Source organism: Rousettus aegyptiacus, unplaced genomic scaffold, assembly GCF_014176215.1.
Source record: "Rousettus aegyptiacus isolate mRouAeg1 unplaced genomic scaffold, mRouAeg1.p scaffold_m13_p_11, whole genome shotgun sequence".
NCBI lineage: Eukaryota > Metazoa > Chordata > Mammalia > Chiroptera > Pteropodidae > Rousettus > Rousettus aegyptiacus.
The window spans coordinates 73,857,402-73,884,101 of record NW_023416286.1 but is presented as its reverse complement, the minus strand read 5'-3'; the positions used below and the strand labels follow the sequence as shown (position 1 = coordinate 73,884,101).

The 26,700-nt window shown below is 34.2% G+C and overlaps 1 protein-coding gene across 3 annotated transcripts in view; it reads right to left on the bottom strand.

The window, feature by feature from the left end:
• Window positions 1-26,700, bottom strand: part of TBC1D4 (TBC1 domain family member 4) — a 156,956-nt gene that overhangs the window by 24,008 nt on the left and 106,248 nt on the right. For 2 of the 3 annotated variants that reach the window (XM_016149361.2, XM_016149363.2), the window contains exons 6-12: window positions 24,417-24,508; window positions 24,040-24,150; window positions 20,488-20,607; window positions 14,139-14,213; window positions 12,611-12,837; window positions 10,640-10,804; window positions 917-1,077 (exon numbers count right to left, since the gene is read on the bottom strand). In XM_016149361.2, the coding sequence (XP_016004847.1) occupies window positions 917-1,077; window positions 10,640-10,804; window positions 12,611-12,837; window positions 14,139-14,213; window positions 20,488-20,607; window positions 24,040-24,150; window positions 24,417-24,508 (951 nt within the window). The remainder of the gene's footprint in view (window positions 1-916; window positions 1,078-10,639; window positions 10,805-12,610; window positions 12,838-14,138; window positions 14,214-20,487; window positions 20,608-24,039; window positions 24,151-24,416; window positions 24,509-26,700) is intronic. The other variant, XM_016149362.2, reaches the window with a different exon arrangement.

Sequence of the window (26,700 nt, the reverse complement as noted above, 5' to 3'; positions counted from 1 at the left end):
AATACCACTCAATTTTGATATGTAGGGCTCTAAACATATTTTCTTTCGTCTAGTTTTTAGCAGAGATTTCAGTTTCCAAACACTTAAAATATTTTACTTGTCCTCTAATTTTTTTTTGTTGCACTGTGATCAAAGAATACAGTACAAATGATCATGATTGATATTTATTTAAAAATTTGTTGTAGCCAAGTACATAATTAATTTTTATGACTTCCATGTGTGCTAAAAATGAATGTATTTTCTCTATAGGTTTCTGTATAAATATTAGATCAACCTTGTTTCATTGTATTTCTCATATATTACCTGTATGTAATTTCTCTGTATTTAATTTTCAGGAAGGAATATGGTAAAATCTCCCACAAGAGCTACGGATTTATTTCTGCCTCAAATCCTGTTGTTATTTAGTTCTCAAGGCTATATAATTATGTGTTCTCATTATTGTTACATATTTTTGTTTACTGTTACATTAACTTTGCCCTATGGATGTTTTTGCTTCAATTTCTAATAAGTCTAATATTCAAAGAAAATAACCATGCTCTCTCTTGCTTAATATTTACCTAGTGTATCTATATCCACTTTATTGTTCAACATTTTTATGTCACTTTGTTTTATGTGTGACTCTTGAAAAAGTATGTTACTTTTCTAATAATAAAAAGATCTATGATTTGTCTAGTACTAACATAGTTCCTGGTTTTGGAAATTCACTCACTCATTCATTCATTCATTAAATAAGCAAATACTGAACGTCTAATATGTTCTAACGATATCTGAGAAGTTAACCACTGTATCAGATATAGAAAGAGAAGTTATTTCTCCATTGTAATACTTAAATCTTTTTTGTACACAAGCCACCGCATTCCATACCCTAATGTATGATTCTAGTAAGGAGTAATTCTTCAGTGAGTACCATACAGACCCTGCTGCTGCATTGCTGAGGGAGATTTGTTCATGGGAGAAGCAACCCTGAGAAAGATGCGCTGCCGCCAGGAGATTCGGCGAGAGGTGACAGGGGTTCCTCCGATGTTTAGGGACTCATTGCTGCAGGTAGATGAGGTCCTTTTTCTCCCCTCTCCATCACTGAAGAAAGCAAATAAATATATAACTTGTAAATAGAACTCTATAACATGGTTCTTCACTATGATATGGTAACACAAGCCATTCACAAGTACCACCACAAGCAAGCACAAGCCACAGGCAACATGGAGCAATGCATCGCTAGGTACACTGGTCACCCAGGCCACCAAATCCTGGAAAAAATGCAATAGAGGCCACAGCCCAGTCACGAGAAGCTCACCTGTTTCTACTCATTCCATTGAAGCCCACCATTTTAAGTTCTATTCTGAGGAGAAGTATGTGTACAAAGAAGCAAAGGTTGCTTAAGCAATAAACTCATGCTTTGCTTAAAAACTCAAATTAATAGCATGTTCCAAACAATGTAAATATTACATAAAAGTCTCATAAAGAGCTTTCCTTATAGTTCTTACTAGAATAGGCTGATAAAGATAGCTTCTAATTGCCTGTTTAAGATTTGTCTCTGAATTGTTAGCTACCAATATTTGGATCATGGTAAAAATCCCCTAACTTGTTCAACCCCACAATCACCTTTCTCAACTTTTGAAGGCATTGGGGGTGTCACGTCTTTCCAAGTTAGCACGTTGTGGAAATGCTGGTCTGCTCATTTTCTAGGAAAGACTACTCTAAGGCCTATCTCCAGTAAAAGATCATTATGACTCAAACTTACTTTTGAGGCCAATTATGTTAGCAATAATTATTACTGTTAGTGGTGGGGATATTTTATTTTTTTCAGTTTCCAAGTCTCTGAGCTTTGCAGAGAGTGATGAAGATCCCAATATTTACAGGTGGTGATGATACTAAGAAATGAAGGCACAGGGCTTTCGATGAAGTCAAGAAGTGTCAGTACTTCAGTCAGAAATGAAACAGCTTGAAATGTCACAACCCCACTCAGACATTCAGAGGAACCCAGCAGTACTGCGGCAACCCATAGTCAGAATTGCAATTCGGCACCCACCTGTCATATTTTTATTTATTTTATGTACTCATATATCAGGTAATTCGGTTATTTCTAATCTTCATCAATCATTGTGGAAAAATTACTTAGCTAAATTAAGGTTAAGAAAAACTGTCATGATGTATTATGGTAAATCAAAGAGTTGCTGATAGATATTTTTATATATATATATATATATATATATATATATATATATATATATAATCTTAATGTAGTCAAATCCCTCTGGTTGAGTATCCTGTATAAAATTATAACCCTAATATATATATCTATGGTTCAAAACTCCCTACAATATAGCATAAAAATGTTTATCTTTACTTCCACTTTGGAAAGTATTAACTCTAGTATTTTTCTTTTAGAAACTGTGATTCAAATATTCTTTAAATTATAGTCATAGTCTAATAAACACTTTCACTTTACTAACACTATCTCACTGTCAATTATTTGCTAAATGCCCAGCTCATGGGTGTATTTCTAGCTGTTACTGTAGTAAGTGGCAAATAACAGTGAGCACTGAACAAATAAATATCTATTGAATAAGTTAGTAATGTAAAACCATATGAAACATTAACTCAGAAGGTTAAGTAAAATGGACAAAAAATAATTCGGCTAGGCTGACATAACAGAAATAAATACAAAATAGACCTTCTTAAAACCCTCTGTTGGTTAGTCATGAATTTCAACTTTAAAATTCTAATAGCTGTTTCCCAAAAGTATAGACTGAGCTGTTGATGGCACTGGTAGCTATTGACAATAACAACAGTGTTAATAAACAACACAAGGCATCTTTTTTCCAGATACGTGTCATTCCTGTCCAATATAAGGATATCTCATTTATAATTCAACCTAGAAAGCTAAATAAAATACTTATGTAAAAGCACCTATTTCAATGCCTCACAAGGTAAGAGTTCAACAAATATTCTTAACCTTTTAGTAGCTCTAATAAAGAAAACTAGAGTAAATCAAACCAAAGGATTCCAAAACTTTTATATTTTAATGCTAGAATTAAAACAACTTTTAAAAATCACCTTCTAATTCACTGTTAATGACATATCAAGTGTTTAGGGAGTACTACAGCTAAGACTGAGAGGTACCGATCTCAGTTTCATTATTGTTTCTGGGGGAATGTGCTATAACACAAGTGCATAAAGTACCCCTACATTTACATATTTTAAAATTTCCTAATGTATAAATTTTTAAATTCTGTAATCCAAATAAAATGCCAAGCGACACGTTTTCTTCCTATGTCTGGAATTTAATGGCATGTAATAAGTCAAAAATTAAGCAGTCAAAATATAAGATAATAACATACCGAAAGGAAGAACTTACATAACAGACCATTGACTCTTTATCTTGTACTGAAAATTGACATCCTAAAAAAGCAGTTTGGTGGCTGAGATAATGCAAAGCTGCTTTGCTTTATTTAATAATAGAAGATATGTATTCAGAAGTTAGAATCCAGATAAAGTTTTCAACAGTCAGTGCATATATACAACATATAGCAGCTTAATTTCTGATTTACATTTAGTCAGCAATCTGGCATTCCTAAGGTGGTAATTGCCAGAATCAAAACCACGTGGTACAATTTTGTGCATCAAAATTCTTGTATCCCCCCTTGGAAACTATACTGGGCTGAGGGAAAAAGGCGTTTTTTGTTATTACACCTTTTTAAAAATATTAGTTTCACTTTAACTTTTCTTTTAACTAAACTTAGCAGGCAGGCAAGCATAATGTCCACTTTTTTGAGTGAGAATAAAAATAAAACAACATGTGGGATTTACTACAGTAATAATAAAGCTAATACAAAAAGCATACACTATGCGCCAGGCACTGTTCTGAGCATTTTACAGGTATGCATCCATTTCATCTTCACAGCAAATTTATGGGGAAGGTGTTATACTATTCCATTTTTTAGTGAGAAACTGAGATAAAAAGAAACTAAGTAACTTTACTACAGTCCCAAGATAATAAGTGAAGGAGCCAGGATTCGAACTCAGGCAGTCGAGGATTCGGACACTTAGCACTGAAGTTTATCGGGCCAACATCAACACTCCTTGCATCAGCTAAGACACTGAACCTCAAAAACAAAGCCGTCAGGACTCCCAGAATCCTCTTATTTCTGGTGAAAAAAATCAGTCTCTAATTAGCATTATCTCTTGGTCAGTACTTCTCTTTCCCTTTTTAAATGAAATGATGTCATTTATATCAGCAGGGAAATAACTTTACAGTGTTCTTACGTGTTCATTTATGTAAATGTATCACTTCATTTTCTTTGCTTTTGAAATCGTTGCATCCAAAATTAAAGACTTTTTCATTTTCAAATAGAATTTAAATTTCATTTTTAAATATGTTTTATTTTAAAACATTAATATAGTAGAAAATATACATATTGGCCTATTAATTATCTTTACATTTTTTTAAATAACAAACCAAATTAGAACCAATTTCTTTTTATATATATAATCTTTTTTCGCCTTGTTTTGTACTTTGGAATATCAGCATATATGTTATAAAACTGTTTCCCAAGAGGCATATTCAGAAAAGTATTCTGTGCCATCATTACTTCTTTTGAAAATTAATTAAATTAAAAATGAATAACTAGGAAGGAAATACAATGTGGAGAACTCCCGCCTATTTTTGAATCAGTATATTCTATATATACTACCGATTACCAGTCCAAATTCGTCAAGAATCACAATCTGTAGACACAAACGAGGGCTTATAAGGGAGGGAAATAGATTACATGTATCACCATGTGGTTTGGGAGGCATTTCCAAGTCCTTCTATGTGCAGCATTGATCAAAAGCTATAGATCTGAATCTCCACCCCTGCCATATACACAGAGATTTAAGATGACTTTTTAATATATCCCTGACGAAGAAGTTATAGCGTTTACCACAGCAACTATTAAATTAACATTATAAGTCTTACATTAACACAAAATTTCAATGCATGCTTGCCTGCTTTAATAACATTTCACTGGAATTAATTTAGTGCACCAAATGATGGTAGCTGAGTGACCACTCACAGAGACTAGCACCCGTTTGAAACTACTAGCATCACAAAATCCAAAAAAAAAAAAAAAAAAAAGATAACTGATTAAATCTATAGCTAAATCACAATGCATTACAACTCAAGACTGAAACAGAACTTGATTAATATAATAGTAACTATTTAACAGAAATCTGAAAAAGGTTTCTCTTTGTAAACACCCTGAGAAAAGCCGCATGGAACAGCACAGTGAAGAAACTTTAGTTTTTCCCCACAGGATCCATAGTAAAATCTAACCCATAATTGCATCAGATACATTAATAGTTTATCTAACTCCTGCTTTCAACTGGGTAATCATATATCATCCTATGGAAAATCTTTACTAATTAAATAAAATTAACATTGAACTGTTCTAATGGAAATCAATATACAACATCTGAGCTATGAGCCAAAAGTAATAGATTAATCAGTGTAAAACAAACAAAAAAAAATGATGAGAACAAACAATTTGATTTCCTAAACTCAACACTGAATGCAATTCCTTTTTAAATTAAGTTCTTTACATTGGAATTAAAATATCTCTGAGCAGCTCATTTTCTTATTCACATCCTTATAACCCAAAATTAAGAAAATGATAGCAAGCAAGATATTAAAGCTCCCTATGGATCAATCTAACCATATGCAAAATAAGAAAATTATAAGCCAGATGATACCTAAGGTAATAAACAGACCTAATTCTATGCTTATGTAGAACCTAAAAGGACACTAAGTAAAACTAATGTTTCCATTAGGCTTTTAAAAAATAGGTAAGAAGTATTATCTAAACGGTATAGGTCAATTACAAGTATCAAAAAAGTCACTTTTTATCTTTTCAATGTGGCCAAAATATTTTCAGATAACTTTTTTCTCCTTGTACATCTCATTCTAGTACAATCTATAATGCTGTTTTTACTACCAATGGAAAAAACTGTTAATGTCAGTGGCCTGGAGTAGGAAGATGGGCATGTCTGTTTTCTGTTGAGCTCATGCTATAAGCAAAGCATGGAAACTAGAACAAAGCAAACTGTTTTCAGTTAACCTGTTCAGCAGTGATTCTGGATGTTTACTACAAACAGCATGCAGGTCAAGAGGAAGAGGTGTCATCACAGTTGTGGTCAGACTTCCATAATAAGGAAGTAGGTGTTTTCCTGTGCCCAGACCAGTGGGAGGTCTGGAAGGCTTTAGCAGTGTCTCAAAGCAACCAATGTGACCAGAATGACGATGAGAAGAAGTAGATTAGTAACCCTCTTCAGGAGAACACCATATGTGATTTTTATGAGTATGATTTTTTTAGGATTCTCATTTCTGCATCTTTTAGAATTTAGAATAAACTCCTTATTTGTAGATGTATACCTCAAAACTAGCAAATTCACTTCTTTTAATTCAAAATTAAAAGTAGGCCTCGATTGAAGGACACAGCACAGTTAGTTCTAAGGAAATGTCGACGCGGAATAGAGTAGAAACAGGATTCCTGTTTGCAATCTCTATTTTTTACCATCATTTATGGTCTTAGATTATACCAGTCATCACATTTTTTTCTACTATATAACCCTCCTAGCACCGGAATGATGCCATGCATTCAGGAGACAGCCAGAACTGCTTTTTAAACCAATGATTATACTCAGTTGGAAGAATTTATGAATTTTTAAGTGAAAATATTTAGACCACTAATCACCTTGATTCTGAAGCAGTGTCCTGTCTAGTACAACATGAAAACAAAGAACGACATTAGCACAGAAAGAGAAAGAGATGTCTAAAATCAGAAATTAGAATAAAAGGCATTCCCATAAGTCATCAACACAGCATAGAGTAGATAAGGCTATTTTATTTTGATAATGAATTATAATGAGTGATTACATATTATTTTTATCAGTGAATATGAGAGAACTACAGAGAACCAAAACTGTAACACAAACTATTTCATCAGCAAAAATCTTACTTTTGCATTGAAAAAAAAAAGTTTAAAGGTGAATAGAAATGACTATCATTTTACTTTTGACTGATGAACTTCAACATAAATAATTTTTAATTAGAGGCTTGAAAGCTAGGAAGCAATTATAAAGAGTGACAAAGATGACTATATTTGATAAATGGATGTTATATAAATACACTATGTCATCACAGACAATTATAGTTTAGCTACTAAACAATGAAATAACATTAAATTTTTAAAAATTAATTCCAGGTGCAGTAAAACAAAACATTTATTCCCTTTTCTTTATCATTTCAATGCTAGGCAAATTAACCTGCTTTTCAATAAACCATATTAAAAATACCTTGGGTCCTTTTTCTCAGTCTGCTTAAGAACAAGTAACCCAACATGTTTTTAATATTCAGAATAATGGTCCTAGAGAAGGATACCTAACCTGAATTTCAAATTTCAAGTTAATATGCCTTCTAAAAAGTAGTATTTGTTAGTCTACATGCTATACCTTACTTGACTATACGTATTTAGCAACCCACTCTATACAACTAGTAAGATAAGAGGTATCCAAATGAAAAGATAATTATAATTCATAGCATTATGAACACACTCTCTTCAATATTCTGTGTAGTTCCAGATATGATAATTATGTATACATGATGTCCTCTCTGAAAGTAGTGATAATGAGATATGTAAAGGTCAGAAATCACTGGATTAAAACCATGTTCTTCAATAGCTTCATTCTTATGAAATACATACTGAAGTATTCTGAGTAAAGGGACATGATGTATTTAACTTAGTTACAAATGGCTTTAGAATAAAATATATAAATGGATCTCTGTATATACGTATTTATACATATGTAAATGGACAAAGAATGATAAAATGACCAGGCAAAAGTTAAAGACTAATGAATCTGGATAAAGAGCAAAAGTTCTCCATAATATTTTTGCAACTTTTCTATAAATTTAAAATTATTTCAAAATACAAATTTAAAAAAATGTTCTATGCAAGATTTTAACTAGTAAATTTATGTCTAAGTGACCTACTAGTTGAAGTTAAACCTATTAAGAGTAAATTTTGTCCAATAATTTTACTACTGTGTAGATAGTCACCAATAATGCATAGAATGTACAACTAAAATATGTACAATATCCAAGGCACTACTCTTTAAAAGCCAAAAATCTAGTAATAGCCCACAGGTCCACCAGCAAAAAAAAAAATGGATAAATTATGACATATTAAATGGAATACAATATAAACGTATATATTTGGCAATATAAATGAATAAGCAGAAATGCATAGAAACAGAGGAATGAATCTTACAATCTAATGTTCAGTGAGTGAAGCCAGATATAAAAGAATTCACACTGTATCCTTCTTTTTAAGTAAAGTTCCAGGCAAAACAAAGCTATGGTATTTCATGTCAGGCTAGGGGGTGTTCCCTGGGTGGGGACATGCGAGGAGCTGCGGGAGTGCACAGAGCATCGCACTGGTTGACTGGGTGGCAGTAACATGGGGTGTTCACACCGATGACCCACTGAGCTTTACGGTTATGTTATCTTTTAATGAAAAAAAATAAGTGTCTTTTTGGCCTATTGAGTTTATGCTGTCAAATTATAAAAAAGCATACAAAAAGTACAGGAAAAAAAGTGTTTTTTGATTTTTAGAATTTCTCAAAGGCAAGAAAACATTACAAAGTATTTTTTAAATAGCAAGATTTTTAATTATTCTACAAATTTAAAAGTTCTCATTTTTAACTATAGCACCTCAAATAAGATAACAAGAGAAAGGTGGAATTTTTCAATGCAAAATGAACATATATTTGCCCTCTGGACTTTAACATCCTTCTATCAGAATGATATCAAGGGCTAAGGGAAATTATGAGCAAGAACACATATATCTAAGCAGAAACTGCTAAGGTGAACGTATAATCTATATAAACACTATCGGTAATCTTTAAGAAGTCATTGCTTTTGCGCTCTACATCCTATTCACAGCAAATCTTTGACCTTCTTAATGGCTATTTCTAATAGTCACTTTCAGGCCTGGTTTTACTCTCAGAAGGAAAGTGCGATTCTCCAGATGCTCACTTTTACAATAAGAAACTGCAAATAAGGTTCACCGAAAGTGTTATATTCTTATTAATTGGTAGTACTACAGAGATAAGGCAAACTGATATTTTTGAGTGTGTGTATTCTTGGTTCTCTAAATTCATTGCATATTCTATATATATTAAACTATTTTTTTTGTAGCTAACTTTCTTTAAATTTTCTCCTGTAACATGGTCCCCTCCAAAAAACCTTTAAAGTCAATTCTTCATCAACTTTATTCACTGGAAATACAATATTTGAACATGACAATACTAATTCAGAAGAACGTTCAGACCCAAAATTTTACTATTCCGGTATTAATGATCTTTCTTGGAATGAAAAATAAATTGTCACATGTGGACAAAAAAGATTCAAAAATAATTCAAGGAATAGTATAATTTAACTAGTTACGGAGGGTTACCTAGTTATATGTTAACTCTGGGGATTTCCTAAGGCCAAAGGAAGGGAGATCAAAAGAATACCCAAGGAGATTTGAGTGGCACACAGGCTGGTTGATAGAATGTATTCCTCTCCGGGACTGCAAGAATTACCAATTACTAAACAACCCAAATATCCATCAGCAAGAGAGTGGGCAAACTGTGGTATATTAAATGGAATCCTATACAGCAATAAAAATGAATGAGTAAAGCCACACATGAAAACAGGAATGAATCTCACAAACATCTAAGCCTACAACATCCTTTTAGAAGAATTCCCAGCTTAACCCACTGCTTCCCAAAGGACGGAACACCCAACTAAGAATCTGAATGATTGGCAAGAGTTCACAACTTCAATTTTTTAAAAAAGGAAATTCTCTAAACTCACAACATCTAATATTGTGTAGCTAAAAGACTTAACAGGCTATACATTTTCAATACTAGGGCACAAGATTTAACAGGCTATATATTTTTAATACAGGGGACCAAAACAACTCAAACTCTAATATCTACAAGATTAAAGAGCTTTTTCATGCTATCTGAAAGAGTTGCTATTAACATGATCCCATACCCATTATGTGATTTGCAATGAGAGTCAGAAAAGCAAATCTGTCATTGAAAAATCAAAGAAATGCCTAAGAAATATTCTATGTACATAACAATAGAGATATATGATATCTATCACTTTAGTACAGATGTTTAAATCAGTGGCTTTCGGGTTCCATAAGCTAGTTCTGGAGAAGCTAAGTAAAAAAAGGCATAATCAGAGGAAGTTTGCTTAGCATGTGTTAGCACTGGACCAGGTGTTGTTCCAAACAAAACAAAGCTTAGACTCTTTGGCCCAAGGCAAAGAAACGTACGAATAGTATAAAAATAATAATAATTTAAAAAACAAGACAATCATGTAATCAAAAAGCTAGTTTTAGAAGTTCTGAAACGTTGGTTTTAAAAGGTTTCTTAATAAAAATATTTGGAATTGAAGCCAATATATTAGAAACGTATTAAAAACAAGCACAATATAAGGATGCATAAATGCCACTCCAAAATTAATCCGCCACTCATTAGTAACATATCAACATATCACTGCAGAAAATTTTGCTTTGCAAACAAAGGACACTGATCTCACCTGATTTCATTTTCATACTGTGGGGACAGTCTACCTGAATTCTGGTAAAAGCTTTTCAGGAAAGAGGGGGCAGTGAAGGAAGGGGCAGAGAAGGAAGTGTGAAGACTTGGAAGGCTGGAAGAAGAATAACTCTCCTTGTGCATGCGCCGAACTGATGGAAGAATGCTGAGTACAGAAAATACAGCAAATTTGTCTTAATTTATATTTTGGCAAAATCTTCATTCGCTGTGAAAAAGCATATTAACAGGTTCTCGCTATCAATTTACTCTTCCTTTAAAGGCTCAGGACTGGATCTTATATGGAAAAAAAAGGAGCATGCAGTTCACTATTTAAACTGTGACCTGGTTTCACCTTTCGCAAATCGAATTCCTCCAAGTCTATGCAGTATACGTTTGTCTCTAAAGCTTTTAAAACAATTTTAGGACAAAAAGTGTTTGTTTTTACACGCAAAAGGATACTTCAGTAGGAAAAAACAAAATAGGAAAGCACAAATAATTACAGGAAACAAGTTCCAGAAGGAAAAAACAATTATCGGTAGGTAGTTCAAAGACTCACTATTTTAAAGATATAAACTCTTCTAAAAATTTAAGGACAGCATGTTTGGTTGTTGGAAGTTATCATAATACCTTTGGCCTAACAAACATTAAAGTCCATGTTCTTTCCTGCAGCCTGTGGAATTGCACAGCCATGTTTTATCTACATCCCTAACTTACCAATGTTGCTCTTTTTTTTTTTTAGAAGATTCTTTTCCTAGTAAGTTTTTACAATGATATGAATAACATCTTTGACAGCAATTATTTAAACTTATACATTATAAAATGCAGAAAGCATAAGGAAGAATAGAAACATCATTTATAGTTTAAAATAATGTTTTAAATTATTGAAAGTAATTTTTCCTGGAAAAAAGAGATTTATTGCTGTGGAAATATAAAGAAACATAAAAAAAGTCTTACTTTACACATGAATTCTTAATCCTTTTCATAAAAGAAAATCTGAGGATATTTAATTCTGTTGATTTACTTTGTTTTTCTATATCCTAAATACCTTATTTTTAAATCTCAAATCATTCAAAAAACAAGAATAAAGTTGTGTCCTTAAGAGAAATGCTGGTAAATTTGGTAACAGTGTAAAAATTAATCTCTTTTTACTTAGAGTTTTGGGGTTTTTTTTGTTGGTTTATTTATTTGTTTCTCTAACTGGCATCAGTATCAGACCCTGTTCCCTGTAACAAACTCACAGGGAAAGAAGAAAAACTTAACTCTAGGATTTAAACTCTGAACTGTGTTGCACAGTAAAAAGTACAATAATTCTAGAACTCTAGGTTTACCACCTCTATTATTTTCTAACAAATGCCAAACAATTTTGTTGAATTATTTTTTAAATATCATAGAAGACAATCCCTAATGGATACTGCCTGTCAATTATGGTATGCGTATTCTTTATAGAGATCACTTTATTCTAAATAAAAATTTTAATAATTTTATTATTTGGCCTTAATTTATTATGAAATAAAATATGGCCAATTTTTGTCTCATATATTAAGGTAATTTAGGTAATTTTTTTTTTAACCCTCGTGTTTTATCATAGGCTAACAGGAAGTTCTACCGCTATGTTATTTTCCAGTTTGCTGACTTTGTTTCATTAGAGCCATCATCAAGAAGACACTGAATAATGTGTTGTCAGCAAGAATTTCAGGCAAAATCACATGCACAATATCTTGTTTTTTGTTTTTCTAGGGGGGGAAAAAATGTTTCTGTCCAAAATGCTTTAACTCAGTTCTTTGGATGTACCTTAAATCTTGCCTTGTCTTCCTTAGTAACTTAAGGTTTTTATAATTTTATTTTTTATGATCTTTTTGAAAACTAAATGTTGGCTATAGCATGAAGTCACAATAAATCTTGACTCCCTAGTGATCAAAACAGGTTGGCAGGAGAATTTTAATTCACATTCCCGAGAGAGGTTTGGACTCACCTGCACTGTTCGCTGGAGCTCTGCCTCAGGAGAGGGGAGCGAACACTGTGCGCCCTCCCATCCTGTAAGTTCAGCTTCCTCCTCGTGCTTGAAGGTGGGTGGCTGAACGTGTGTGCCCGTCTTCGAAACTGCGGGGAGTCGGAATCCTCTTCAGGGAATGTCTGCCAAGCTGAGGACAGTGGAGAGGCTGGTGGTGTCCCTGGTGGAGAGTCTCCTGGTGAGTAGTCCTGAAAAGCAAGTAAAAGTGAGGTCTTCCTTTCCTATGAGGATCATAGCAGACCTGCTTAAACACAGAGCTCACAAGTGCCAGGGTGCCTCTTCTTCCTCCTGAGTCATGACAAAACTGTTTTTTTTTTTTTTTAACTCAATCCATGCTGAAGGTTAATCAGTGTCAACACAACCCATTTCTTCTGATAAGCAGCTGTAAGACAGCATCCGTAAAGATACGCTGGAAAGTGAAAGGGATGATAAGAAAAGGTATTCTTTTCCTTAGCACTTTGTAGTAAAATGCTATAGCTACTGTACTTTTCTCATTGTCGCCAGAAAGATGAAAAGAGATCACGATCAAAAGAGTGTGGCATCTGCGTTTACGTAGCTAATGATTTCCGTGACCTATCGGTCGCATGCTTCCTGTACTGTCAAAACAGTATCACAACGCTGAAGTGTCCATCTCACAGCAAAGCCTTCAGAAAAATAAAGCCTGTTAAGCATCTTCCTTCGTTGGACGTTTCTATCCAACTACATGTTCTTTGCTGAAACATTTTTTAAAAGACATGAAAAACAGGAAATGAATGAAAAGTGAGTTATGCTGGAATGCATTTCATATTGCATGGGTAGACATCATAAATCTTTCAATTTAGTCAAGTATGCTGTTTATACTTTCCAGAACAAGCACCACTGTAGAAATGTTTAGCTTGATAAACATGAGTTAGGGCTAGAAAGACTCACAGATGGACTAAGTCTTCAATTTCATCAATAAAAACTTTAATAAAAATATTTTAATATTTTTCCATTAAAAAAATACGTTGCCTATGCCTCACGTTACATGTTGCATGATCCAGGAAACAGGAAACCAAATCTACTGAGAATTGTCTATGTGATAAAGAAGAGTATAATATTGCAGTTAGAATGGTTAAAAATGGGGGAAGCATAACATGAGGAGAAAACAAAAGATAAAAAGGTCACTGTATAAGTGTGGTAATTACGTGGCTCATTTTTCCATGGTTTTGGATCGACAGTTGCTCAAATACTATCCTCCAAAGCATACTAACTCTAAACAGTTAAAAAGCCTGTGAGAGCAGTTAGCCTGCAAGGGATGTGTTCTCTCTCACCATGAGAAAGCTTCAGCTGAATAAAGAGCAACATGCTTATAACCAGAGTCTTCTTATTTAAAACAAGTCTCAAATATTTATTTTTTTTAAATCATAAAGGACTCATAACAAAATCACTAAGCAAGCCTATTACCATGTCAGTGCTGGTTTGTGTTGAGTTGCAATTAGTGCTAAAAGAAGGAACTCTGCTTAGATACCTTCTCTGAAGCAAGACTGTTGGACCGTTCAAAGCTGTCCATACTTCCCAGCCGGCCTCTCATTCTGTTAGCTCCCTGAGTGAAGAGAATAAAATTAAATCGTTCATATGGTTTGAATTTTTACCTCTTTATGTTAGCATTGAATTGATCCTTTTGTGGCTCACTCAAATGTGTTGACAGTATTAACAGCCATTCTAGCATAGTAAATACAACAACTCAGTTTACTTCCATTATTCCTAAATCAGCCATTAGATAACTAGATACTCAAAACAAGCTCTGTGAAGTTATTTTGTTACAAGGTCAATGTTATTTGGCCATACAATTGGGACAACCTCATAAAATCAGTGAGAGTCCCATTAACTTTGAGTCTCACACAGATAAACACCAACATGGAAGGTACAGCACAACTGACCATTATAGTGATAAAGAAAATGGTTTAATACCTATATCCTCCCTACAACCTAGGTCACAAATATAATTCACATTACAAGATCACAACAAACACAGGTTAAGAAAAGAAAACTGCATCCTAAAATGTATGTATTTAGCTTCATTCATTACTTTATAATGTAAAACTACTTTGATAAAGCATTTCTCTCTAGAAGACTCAATAACAGTCCACTTCAATACTGGTGAAGTGGTTATTTTTCTTTATACATAATCCTTTGGTATACAGTTTATAAATGACCTAAGAAGTAGGAACCTAAGTGATCATATCATATATCTCTCTCACTTTATATAGGAAAAAAATGAAGGCAACCATTGAAAGGAAGAGGATGAAAAGGCGGGCTGTGGACCATATCATACAGAAGGTCTTAACAGACAAAATACAGACTGAGGATTCTCTGTACCTCTAAAACACATGGAAAAGTTCTAAAAAGAATAACTAGAAATACAAGTCAAGTTAGTGTGTCAGTGACTCTGCAAAATGAAAAATGTACAATATGTATATAGCGGTTTTAAAGTTGGTCTCCACACGTTCTCGGATTTAATTTTCTAAGGAAAATGCGTTAAATTTCATTTTAATTTTTAGTCAAAGTAATACCCGCACGAAATTTCAAAAGTTGAATTGTGCTTCCAAGCTTATAATGAAAAATAATGGTCACCACCACTCTCTCTCATACACTGAATCCCATTCCCCAAAAGCAAACACTTAAAATTGTATTGACACTGCTATTCAGCTTACATTACTATCCCTTAATCTCTCCATTTTCGGTACTATCTAATGACTTCTTACCCGGAAGATGAGACTCTAGTATTCTTACCCATTACCTACCCCCATACACACTCTCACCTGAGCTACATATTTGACTATTATTACAACCATAACTTGTACAATTCATTTTCATAGAGCTATCTGCGTCAGTGATCACTAATGTATTACAAAAGTCACCAACAGATTTCAGTATGGTCAAACATCACATAACCCATCAACTTTAATTGTTTCTTTTTCTTTGAGCCACCCTTTATGAAGACTTCTGTCTTCCGGTCCCAGTCTGGACTGGTTGCAATGTAGGCTTGCTGAGTAAATCATCCCAGTATTTTCCTTGACTGTTAACCTAGAAATTTCCTTTAATGCTATCCTATGTTGAAATTTCTGTTTCTTTGACCCCATGTTTTTCTCTTTTTTAGTTACTTCTGCATTTTAGTGGAGCACACTCCAAGTGCTTTCTGAGAAAGGGTAATGGTAAGTAAATTTTTTTTACATGTTTTTAAATGTCATTATTCTGTGCTTTGTATTTCATTAATGGCGTGGCTGAATACATAATTGCGGTTAGAAACTTTCCTTCAGCATTGCTCAAGTGTCTTCTGGCACAGAGGTCAAAAGCCATTGTGATTCTTGAGCCTTTGTAAGACCTGCTCTTTCTATCTGGAACGGAATCTAAGTTTACCCTTGGGCATCACAATGATGTCCTTTGGCAGGGCTTTATTCAGTCATTCTATTATTCCTATTCTGAGCCCATTACAGCTGGAAACCTGTCCATTAGCTCTGGGAAATTTCCAAAACTATTTCTTTGAAAATTTCTGCATGTATGTTCTCTTTCATTTGGCTTTGGATCTTCAGACTGCTCCTTTAACTTTTTACCCTGTTCTCCTATTTTCCATTTCTTTGTCATTTTATTTTACTTTCTAGAGGATTTTTTTCAACTTTAGCTTCCTAAATTTTTCTTCTTATGTCTACTATCAGGGTGGTTTAAGAGTTTTTTCTCTTTCTCAATTGACTGTTTGATATTTATGGTAGCCTATCTTGTTTCATGGAAGCAACATTTACTCTTATCTATGTATATTAGTTATAGTTTTATATCTCTGATGGTCCCCTAAATAACAATTATATCAACAATAAAGTTAATAGCTGTATGTATATTACCGAATGCCTATCATGTGCCATATACTATTTTAAGTATTTTGCCCTGCATTATCTCATTTAATCCTCACAAACATACTATGAGGTAGGTATAGTTTTTAGCTCAACTTTACAGATAAGGAGACTGAAGTTCTGACAGATTATGTTGCCAAAGTTTACACAGCTAGTTAAAGGATATAGCGGCAATTTGAACCCAGGAAGTACAATTTAAAAGTGAAGTTCTTGAGCTCTTACTCAATACTCCCTCTCGAAGACAGAGCTCTGTGAAAGAAGAGTTACCAATAAAACTAACTAGCCTACATTGGGTAAGTATAATTTTGCAAATGTCTTAGAACTTGATCAAGGCTCTTTAAGTTCTTCAGGTCTATACTATAATATGGCATACCTCCAATAATAAACTATATTTGTGGCTAACAAATTATTGGATCAATGTGTGTGGCTAAGAGATAAATATTGTAAGGAACATGTCCCTTTCTGCTACTTTTAACTTACATGCCAACCTGCCTGGTTATATTAAACAGGTTATTTGGTCACAATACAGAAAGTAGTCAGGTGGGTATGAAAGCATTGCATTATCAGAACAGCAACTTAAATCGCAAATTTTACTCATGATATTTTATCCATGTGTTTGGGTGTATATATGTGTACACAAGGAAAAACACTTTAAAATTAAACTCTACCACAATTATTAATTCACACATTTCGACAAGAACAACGGATATTGCTTTGAAGAAAGCATGAAATAAAAACTTTTTTCTAATGATTCACACTTTATATTAGTAACTACTCCTTTTTTGAAAATATGTTAATAAATGTATTTTTATATATGTATTTTAAATATATACGTATAAATAAATGTTTAAATATATATATTCATTAATATTTCTCTTTTGGAAAACTTCAACTTAAGAAAAAGCAACAAACAACCAGAATACAAGACTGCCTTTTCACCTTTAAACAGACAAATTTTTCAGTTTTACCACATTATGATTTCGTAATACATGTGTCAAATCTTTTTCCCTTGGACCCACTTTTTAATTGTTAGTGAGCTGAGCTTCTAAGCTATTTAAAAATGTATCCTATTTCATAAACAACTATAGTTAGTTAAATGAAATTTTTTGACATTAAAAAATGAGAGCAATTATGAGCCAAACTTTATGACTGAGGTGTCAATTTTCTCCTATATAACCCTGAAAGAAAAAAAAAATAAACTGACAAGTTTTAAAAGTACACAAAATCCCTATTCTATGTAACCTTTAAAACAACATGGGTAGCTTCCAACCTTTTCAGTAAGTCCTTTCTGCTGCACATGTTGCAAGCGAGACCTTGTTAGGTCACATAATTTATGGCTCTTGGCGACATTTAGGACACAAACGCTACAGTATCTACCTTGACCAAAATAGACTGGCTGCGCCCTTGCTTAAACAGTCATTACAGTCATTCAAGGCTATGGAAGCGGCACTTCAAAGCTAGCTGGGCAAGTATTGTGCAGATGCCAAGGTACTAAATGGTGATAAAGAGCAAAACACTCTAAATACCCTTTTGTCATGTGGCAAATGACAGAGGTTTCAGAGCTCTCACTGTTTGTACTACCTCATATCTATGGTGTGGTACTTTCCTAACTGACATGTCATCCTCACAGTATTGTGAGGTAAGCTGGTGTTACCATACCCATTTAACAGATAAGGAAACTATGGCTTAGAAAAGGCAAATAATTTGTCCAAAATCATAAATATAAAATCTGCTAGGGCAAGCTCTTGAATTCAGCTCCTCTACTTAAGGAGAGGGAAGGAGGGAAGGAAGAAAGGAGGAGAAGGAAGGAAGGAGGGGAAGGAAAGAAGGAGAAAGAAGATAACTAACATAAATTTTGAAGGAAAAAAGGTAGGAAAGTTTTATGAAAAGTTTCATTAACACACTTCTCAGAAATCTCCTGGATGCTCTTTTCTAGATTATGTTTTCTGCTGATAAAATAATAGCAGTGACAGCTGACCATGCTTGCTGCAGGCCTTTTATTAGAATTAAAAGAATTGCAATTACGAACAAAAATATCTATAAAACGATTTTTGAGTTCTAGCAAAGAAATAGAAATTAGAACATCATATATCAAAAGTCACTAAGTCCTAATGCTCTATTACACTTGACTTTTGACTTTGACACTTTTGAAGATAACGGGCTAGTTTTCTGCAGCCTCTACCTCAATTTGGGTTTGTTGGTGTTTCCTCATGAATAGATTCAGTACCATCCTTTCAGCAGGAATACCACAGAAGGGGTGTCCCACTGCCGATGATGTTCAATTTGATCATTCGATTAAGGTGGTGTCTGCCAGCCTTCTCCATTGTAAAGCTACTATTTTCCCCTTTGTAATTAATAGTACTAATTAAATCCAGAAAATATCTTTATCCTCCTCAACCTTTCAATGTATTCATTTTTCATGTCAGAATAAACTCATGGTTTCCTATTTTATACAAGAAGTTATGATCTGTTTCTATCATTTATTTTGATGCTCATATGGTCTCAGATGTCACCAGTGGGAGACCTTCAGAGTTTTCATGTCTTTATGACATATCACCATTTTTCTTTGAGCACTGCTAGAATACCAAGATGCTCAGACTTATCTTGTACTTACCCTGAAGTCCTGGAATTAGCCATTTCTCCCAGGATCTTGATTCTATCTTGAAGAATGATATATAGAAATCAAAATCTGGGTGTTAGGTGTCACCCAACAAGGCTTAATTTATTATGTTATGTGTTGAAAAGCTATGCCCAGCTCCTATCAGTGGACAGAGCCAGGAACCATATGTACACATTTACACACACACAGCACACAAACATACATACACACACAGATGCTCACACATGTTAATGCATATGTATGTATAATAGTACATATAAAATTCCATGGCTCAAAAAGATAGGTAGGTAGGTAGGTAGGTAGGTAAGTAGGTAGGTAGGTAGGTAGGTAGATGGATGGATGGATAGATAGATAGTTAGTTAGTTAACCAAGATTCCGTGCTATTACCTCTTGAGTTGAATCAGTTATTCTAATCTTTCTCTTTTCATATCTGTAATTCCCTTCTCCTGGAATCCCACTATCCTTAATAAATTTACACATTCGATCAGTCCCGGGTGCGTGACCAATCTCTACAATTGCCACCTCATAGACATTCTCCTCATCCTACTCAGGTTCTAACACCCCAAGCTGGGGCTGCCACCCCACATGTGGGCGCCATCCTCACCCTGCTCTGCATCTAACTCCTTATTTCAGGCACCTTGAATGCTTTCTCCACAGCGCTCTGCCTCTGACATCTTGGATGGGCCATTCCTCTGTTGGCATGGCCTCCTTGCTCATTCAAGCTCTAACTTTCAAAACCAGGTTGCCCTCCTCGGCTGACACCCTCCTCACCATGCTCAGGTGTCAGCACACTGCCCTGGGCCACCCCACCAATGTACCCTAATAGGCTCCGTCTCCCTGATCTGAGCCACTGTGGCTCCCCTGACACCCAGCCGCATGGCATCTACCTTGCTTTATTTCCACTAACAGCATTAAGGTGAAATTATTCAGGAAGAGGAAAATGAAGGGAAAGAGGAATCACTTTGCTTATTTTTAAATAGAATACTTCCTTTCTCCAAATTTACTAAAAGGAATACATAAATTTCTGTCAGCTTACACTGAAATGAGCAAAGGAGGGCTTCTTTATAACTTTATGTGGCAAATGATAAAAAGTTCCGACAATATTGGGCATCAGTATTAGATTTTCTCTTTTCTATACATATACGTCTACTACTAAATATTTCTCAAATTCAGATAAGCACCAGAATAAATATAGATCTGATACTAAAATTAAGTTTGAAAGATTGTTTTAAATAAGTGTTAACTAAATTATTGCAGTTTTTTAAAGGAAATCTGTGAGCCAGTTGAAAATGAAGCCAAGCAGTTAGAAAACACAGATATTAATACCTAAAAGAGTCTCAGTGTGGTCTTACCCTTGAGAAGATATTTTCCAGTGAACTAGTAAAGGATCTCTTAGCTTTATTTTTCAGAATGTCAAGTTTGAATCTTCCACTGCTTGCTGTATTTTCTGGGATTGTACTATTCAAAATAGTCTAGAAAAAGAAAAACAGATAAATTTTAGTTAGAAATACTCAAGGTTAAATGAAGCTTTAAAGACAAGCTTATAACTAAGCTATTAAAGGCACAAGAATTCTTATGTAGCTCTATTAAGGAGTAATAACTTAGGTTCCATACTGTGAACACACAGATTATGAAGAATGGGATTTAATTTTTAATAATGTAAGTAACAAAAAAAAAGACAGCAACAAGATCTTTCCTTTATGTTTTTTCTTGCCACTGATATAGTCCTGCTACACTTAACAAAAATTACACCTGAGATGTCAATTTTTACTACTATTTTGATTACCAACTATAACAACTTTCCAAGTTGTTTATTTGTATCTAAACGACCAAGGAAAACACAGGAAATATGTTTCAATAAAGGGGTTGAAGACATTCCCAGAACGGGGGATGGTGTCAGCAAAATCATAAAGACCAGTGCTCCAGAGAGGGCATAGGGAGCCAGGCTGAAACAGAGGGAAGCAGTGGAAAGTAACTTGGGAAAGTGAGGATAGAGATAAAATCTCGAAAAGGAAGAATCACTGATCAAAATTTATAAGTAGAGGGGCATGCCTGTGAAAGTAATGTTTGGGGGAGATGTATCTAAAAGGACTATCTAAAAATCACCTAAAGAATAAGGAAATCAGAGACTGAGAGACCAGATTGGAGGCATCAGCACAGTCTGTGCAGGAGGCGATAAAAATCCTTACCAGAATTGGCTCCATGGGACAGTCCAAGAAGTTACTAATAAAAGAAATATGACCTCCATCAAGGAAGGAAAGGAAACAAGGGCTATGCATGTGGGCTGGACTGGGCTTGAGGGGTTTATGAAGGGCTGGGATGACTTGTTATTCTAAGGCTTTTAGGAAATGACACAACCTAAATAGGGGGAAGTAGTATTGGCACTTAATCCCTAACACAGTAGCTGCTTGGTAAATACCAGGCGGATAAATGGAAGGAAGAGGTGGGAGGAAAGGAAGGAAGGAAAAGGAGAGAGGAAGGGAAAAAGAGGGGGAAACTGTTAAAAAAAACAAACAAACAAACACTGGACCACCTTCTTACACCATAGACAAGAATAGATTCAAAATAGGTTAAAGGCTTCAATATAATACCCCAAACCATAAAACTTCTAGAAGAAAACAGGCAGTAAACTCTCTGATGTTGCTAATGGTAGTTTATTTTCACCTATATCTCCTCGGGAAAGGGAAACAAAAGAAAAAATAAACAAATGGAGCTACATCAAACTAAAAAGTTTTTGTACAGCAAAGGAAATCACCAACAAAATGAAAAGACGACCAACTGAATGGGAGAAGATATTCATTTATGATATGAAAGATAATTTCTTACCTTATAATAAGGGGTTACTATCCAAAATATATAAAGAACTCATATAACTTAACAACAACAAAACAATCCAATTAAAAAATGGGCAGAAGACCTGAACAGATATTTCTCCAAAAAGAAAATACAGGTGGTCAATAGACATATGAAAAGATGCTCAAGGTCACTATTCATCAAAGAAATGCAAATTAAAATCACAATGAGATATCATCTTGCATCTGTCAAAATGGCTATTATCAATAAATCAATTACTATAAGTGTTGGAGAGAATATGGAGAAAAGGTAACTCTCAAGCATCGTTGGGATTGCAAATTGGTACAGCCACTATGGAAAACACTCTGGAGGTTTCTTGAAAAATTAAAAATGGATATACCTTTGATCCAGCAATTGTACTACAGGGCATTTATCCAAAGGAAACCAAAACAATAATTCATAAAGGTCTATGCAACCCTATATTCATGGAAGCACAATTTACAATAGCCAAGATATGAAAGCAACCTAAATGCTCAATAGATGTCTGGATAAAGAAGTATGTTTTATATATATAATGGAATACTACTCAGCCATTAAAAACTGAAATTCTACCATTTGCAATGACATGAATGCACCTAGAGGTTATTATGCTGAGTGAAATAAGTCAGAGAAAAATACCACGATTTCACTTATATGTGGAATCTAAGGAACAAAAATAATAAACTAACCAAAAACAGACCCACAAATATAGAGGTCAATCTGGTGATGACCAGAGGAGAGGGGGTTTGGGGGACTGGAGGAATGGGATAAAGGGTTAAAGAAGTACAAATTAGTAGTTGATAGATGGTCACAGGGATGGGGAGCATGGCATAGGGAATGCAGTTAGCATTAATGTAATGGCTAGGTGGAGAGTCAGAGGAGAGAAAGAGCAATTAGAGGCATCATTTTATAAACTATATAAATGTTTAACCAATGTACTATATACTTGAAACTAATAATAAAGAAAAAAAAGTACCACGAGGAAAAAAAAAATCTCTTCCTCTATAATCTTTACTGCCCTCCATTACAAAGAAGACACATGACCTGAATTAGTGCTATTAAGAGGTAAATATGTCATCATCTCCTTATAAGCTGTTGCTGGCTATCTTCTTCCAACTATACGCATCTGGGAACACATTGTAAACCATGTGCATATATGTATCATTCTTAGTTTGCAGCAAGACTGTTTGGTTCCACGATACTACTGCTCTTTGAGTGTTTGCCACTTACCACTTAGGGCTGTATAAATTTTTAATGAAATAAAATGTTTGAATGGGTTCAGAACAGGCCTCCCCAAGATATACTACTTTTGCATGTGGATTATTTTGAGCTGAAGACACTGGAGATCCTGCAGGTTCACAAGAAACTTTTACTTCTACCTTAAAGAATTTAAATAAGAGGACTTGCCTATAATAAGAGTTATCACCAGTAATAACTTTTTATGACCTATCTGTAGGACAAGGCAAACTTCTAATTACTGAACATCTGCTCTTCTTAGCATCCTGTGAATGACTTTCTTCTCCTCTGAATCCTCGGGTGTCTTAACTCATCCTTAGCTCAGAATGTTCTATGTCTCTCTCATTGTCCCTTTGTGTCTCTGAACCTCTCATGCATGTGGGTTCTCATATGTAATCAAATTAGGTCATTATCTATTATTAATCTGCCTCATGTCTATTTGACCATTAAACTAGCAAAAGAACCTAGAAGGGTGGTGGAAAGTTTCTTCCTCTCTCTCATTCATGTGAATTTGAAATAAAAAAAAAAAAAATGGATTAATGTAATTAAAGGTACATGTTAATTCTAAATCATGAACACTTATTACTAATATTTTAATATTTTTTTTAAAAAATAAATGTTTTAACATTTTAAAGTCATCATTATTTTTCCTCAATGTGCTACGGCTCGCTAAAATTTCCTATAAAACTGCTAAAATGCCAAAAAATAAATCTGATAGGACTTTAGCCCTCAAGATGAGAACACAAAGGAAAGTAATTCCTTTCTCATTTTCTATGATAGTTTGACTAGATATAGAAACAAAATAAAAGTAGGTCAAGGAAAAAGTCTCTCCTTACCGACGGGCCTTCCCCAATGTGAACGTGAGTCCTCTGCTTGGCTTCACACAGCTGCCTCAGATGTAAAATCACAAGTTCGTTTTCCTCCTGGTCATTGACTGGCTTCATTTTCTGTTGAACAGACAAATCAAGAACACACTATGACAACACAGTTTCTTCTGTTTCATTATATTCCCACTATGTCTGGCAGACAAACATAAATAAAGCTAAGCATTTAACTGCTCTTAGAAGCAAAAGAAACAGAGGCATTCTAGATACCATCAGAACAGAATATATATCTTTAACTTTAAATAAAGAAATGAGAAAAGAAACTTAAAAAAACAGGTTCCAATTCTCATTCCTTATATCTTATTTGTAATAATGATAAATAATGTTACCTGAACTCGCTCAAAGATGTCAGCTTGCTCATTATCTGTTAGTGATGAGAGATGTCTCTGAATTACCAGCTTGGCTCTTGGTGGGTAGAGACCTAAGGAAAATAAAGAACATAAGTATTAAACAGAGTGTAGCTGCAGAGATCAAAATGCATATAATGCATTGCAGCTTGTCCCTTTGCCAACCAGCTCTGAAGTTAAATCTTCTCAAGATGTGTCCCTGCCTATTACAAACCTTGGAATACTAAAGATGGAAAACCTCATCAACAAAATCAACAGCTCCCTGTCAGTGATCTTGAAGTCAGATTTATTAACAAAAATTTCTAAATGACACGACATCAACAGCATAATCAGATACCAACAAATATCATAATACAGTAGCCACCATAAAAATTTTTCATGAATTAACATTATCCTAGTTCTTGACATAGAAGTAAAAGCTAAATACTAGTCTTGGTGAAAAACTCTAAGCATAAAACTTGACATTTAAAAAAGAAAGAATAACTAACAAATTTAAAAAGCAGAGCTATATCTTAGACAGGAATCCCTTCCCCCTCACACAGGTCCTGTTCTGTCACAATAAAACTTCAAGGATGACATTAGTGACATTTTTTGTGTTATTATGTTACCAAGAAATTGTTTACTTCTTTGTGTCATATTATTTATACACCAATCACACTGTTACACATAATTTTATATTAAATCCTTGGGAAAAAAATCTTTTTCCATGAAAACATTTTTTTGTTTTTATAATTATTTTAAAAAAGAGAAAATGTAATTCATATTTACAATGATTCCACTAACCATCCATTTTTAAGGAACAAATCTCCTTTATATAGTTAGATGCCACTTAAATTACTATACTTCGATTAGAAAGAGCTATATATATTTAGTGAAACTTACAGATATACTGGCACTTTAAAAACCACTGAGAAAGAATCATTTCAAAATATGCATTGTTGTATAAGAACTAGAATTCTTTTTACGGTTGTCAGAATGTGTACAGTGCCACCACTTAACCTATTTTAAACCACTTGTACAGTATATAATGGGAACCAGAAAGAAGAATAACTTTGAGAATTTCTCAGCTCCACTTTCTTTGTACAATGTAAAAGAAAATCTTCTGTGGAAATCTCTGCGATTACATACAGAAACAGCAGGCACTAAAATGCCTTTCAATGGTGTGATACCGCTCACTACCATAGCTTATTATTTGCTGGCAGTCTCCTTAAGAGGTTCCTGAGGCAATATATTAAGAAACTAATTCACATGATTGTTTTTGCTTTATTTTATCGTTTACTATTCCAATGTCTCATTAACATACCTAGGAGGACAAAAGATTAAAAAGGGGAGAAGTAAAGAGGGTAGTAATTTGAAATATATAACTACATCCATAGTACGAGAAGTTTCTTCAGTTCTTTAGTTCCATAAAATAATTGGAAACAGCTGGAGTTTATTTTCAAATTACCCATGCCCCCTCTGCTGCTGCAAATCTGATTTGACTTCTTTTTTTTCTCCATTTTGGAATCACTGATTAGTGCATTGCTCATACAAAGAGATAAGTATATTATTTATCCCTCATGCATGTTCATGTAGAAAAACATGACTAAGAATAATCACACCATCTCCATGATGCTCAGCATCACTTTAGCTCCATCACATTGTGAGGTTTGGTCCTTGGGAGCTGCAGTTGCCCTCGGATACTGCCTCCTTGACTGACTGGTCCACAGGCATGACTAATGCTGCTTCTCCAGGTCTTAAGGGCAAGACTGACTTCTCATAGGCACAGGTGATTAGGGCTCACATCAGCACACTTATATACCCTTTTTCTAACATTGTTTTTCAGTAAAAATATAACTCCTTATTAATGTAGCCAAACATATTGACAGGACCAATAATTCTCAGTAAGTGATATGAAATAATATCTCTATATTACTTTTAAATCTTTCTCACTAAATTTCTACTCTTCTTAATTTGTGTTGAATCTCAGTGTGGTCCTTTCTTCAGCTTTACACTTTGTACCTAAGCATAACACAAGTTTAGAATTCATGCCGTTATCTTATTTAGATAAAAATGACTCACTGGGAAACACACAGATGCCCAGGCTTCAAGCCAGTCTGGCCTTGACAGTGCCTGCCTTCTGATAGTCCCTCAGAGAAAAGGCATCATGTTGCTTAGGAAACAGATTGAAGAAGTTCAAATTCTGGTTCTGCCCCCATCCAATCAATGTGGATGTGGCAGTTATTACCCACTATGTGTCTCGGTGCCTCAGTTTCCTCTGGAGCAA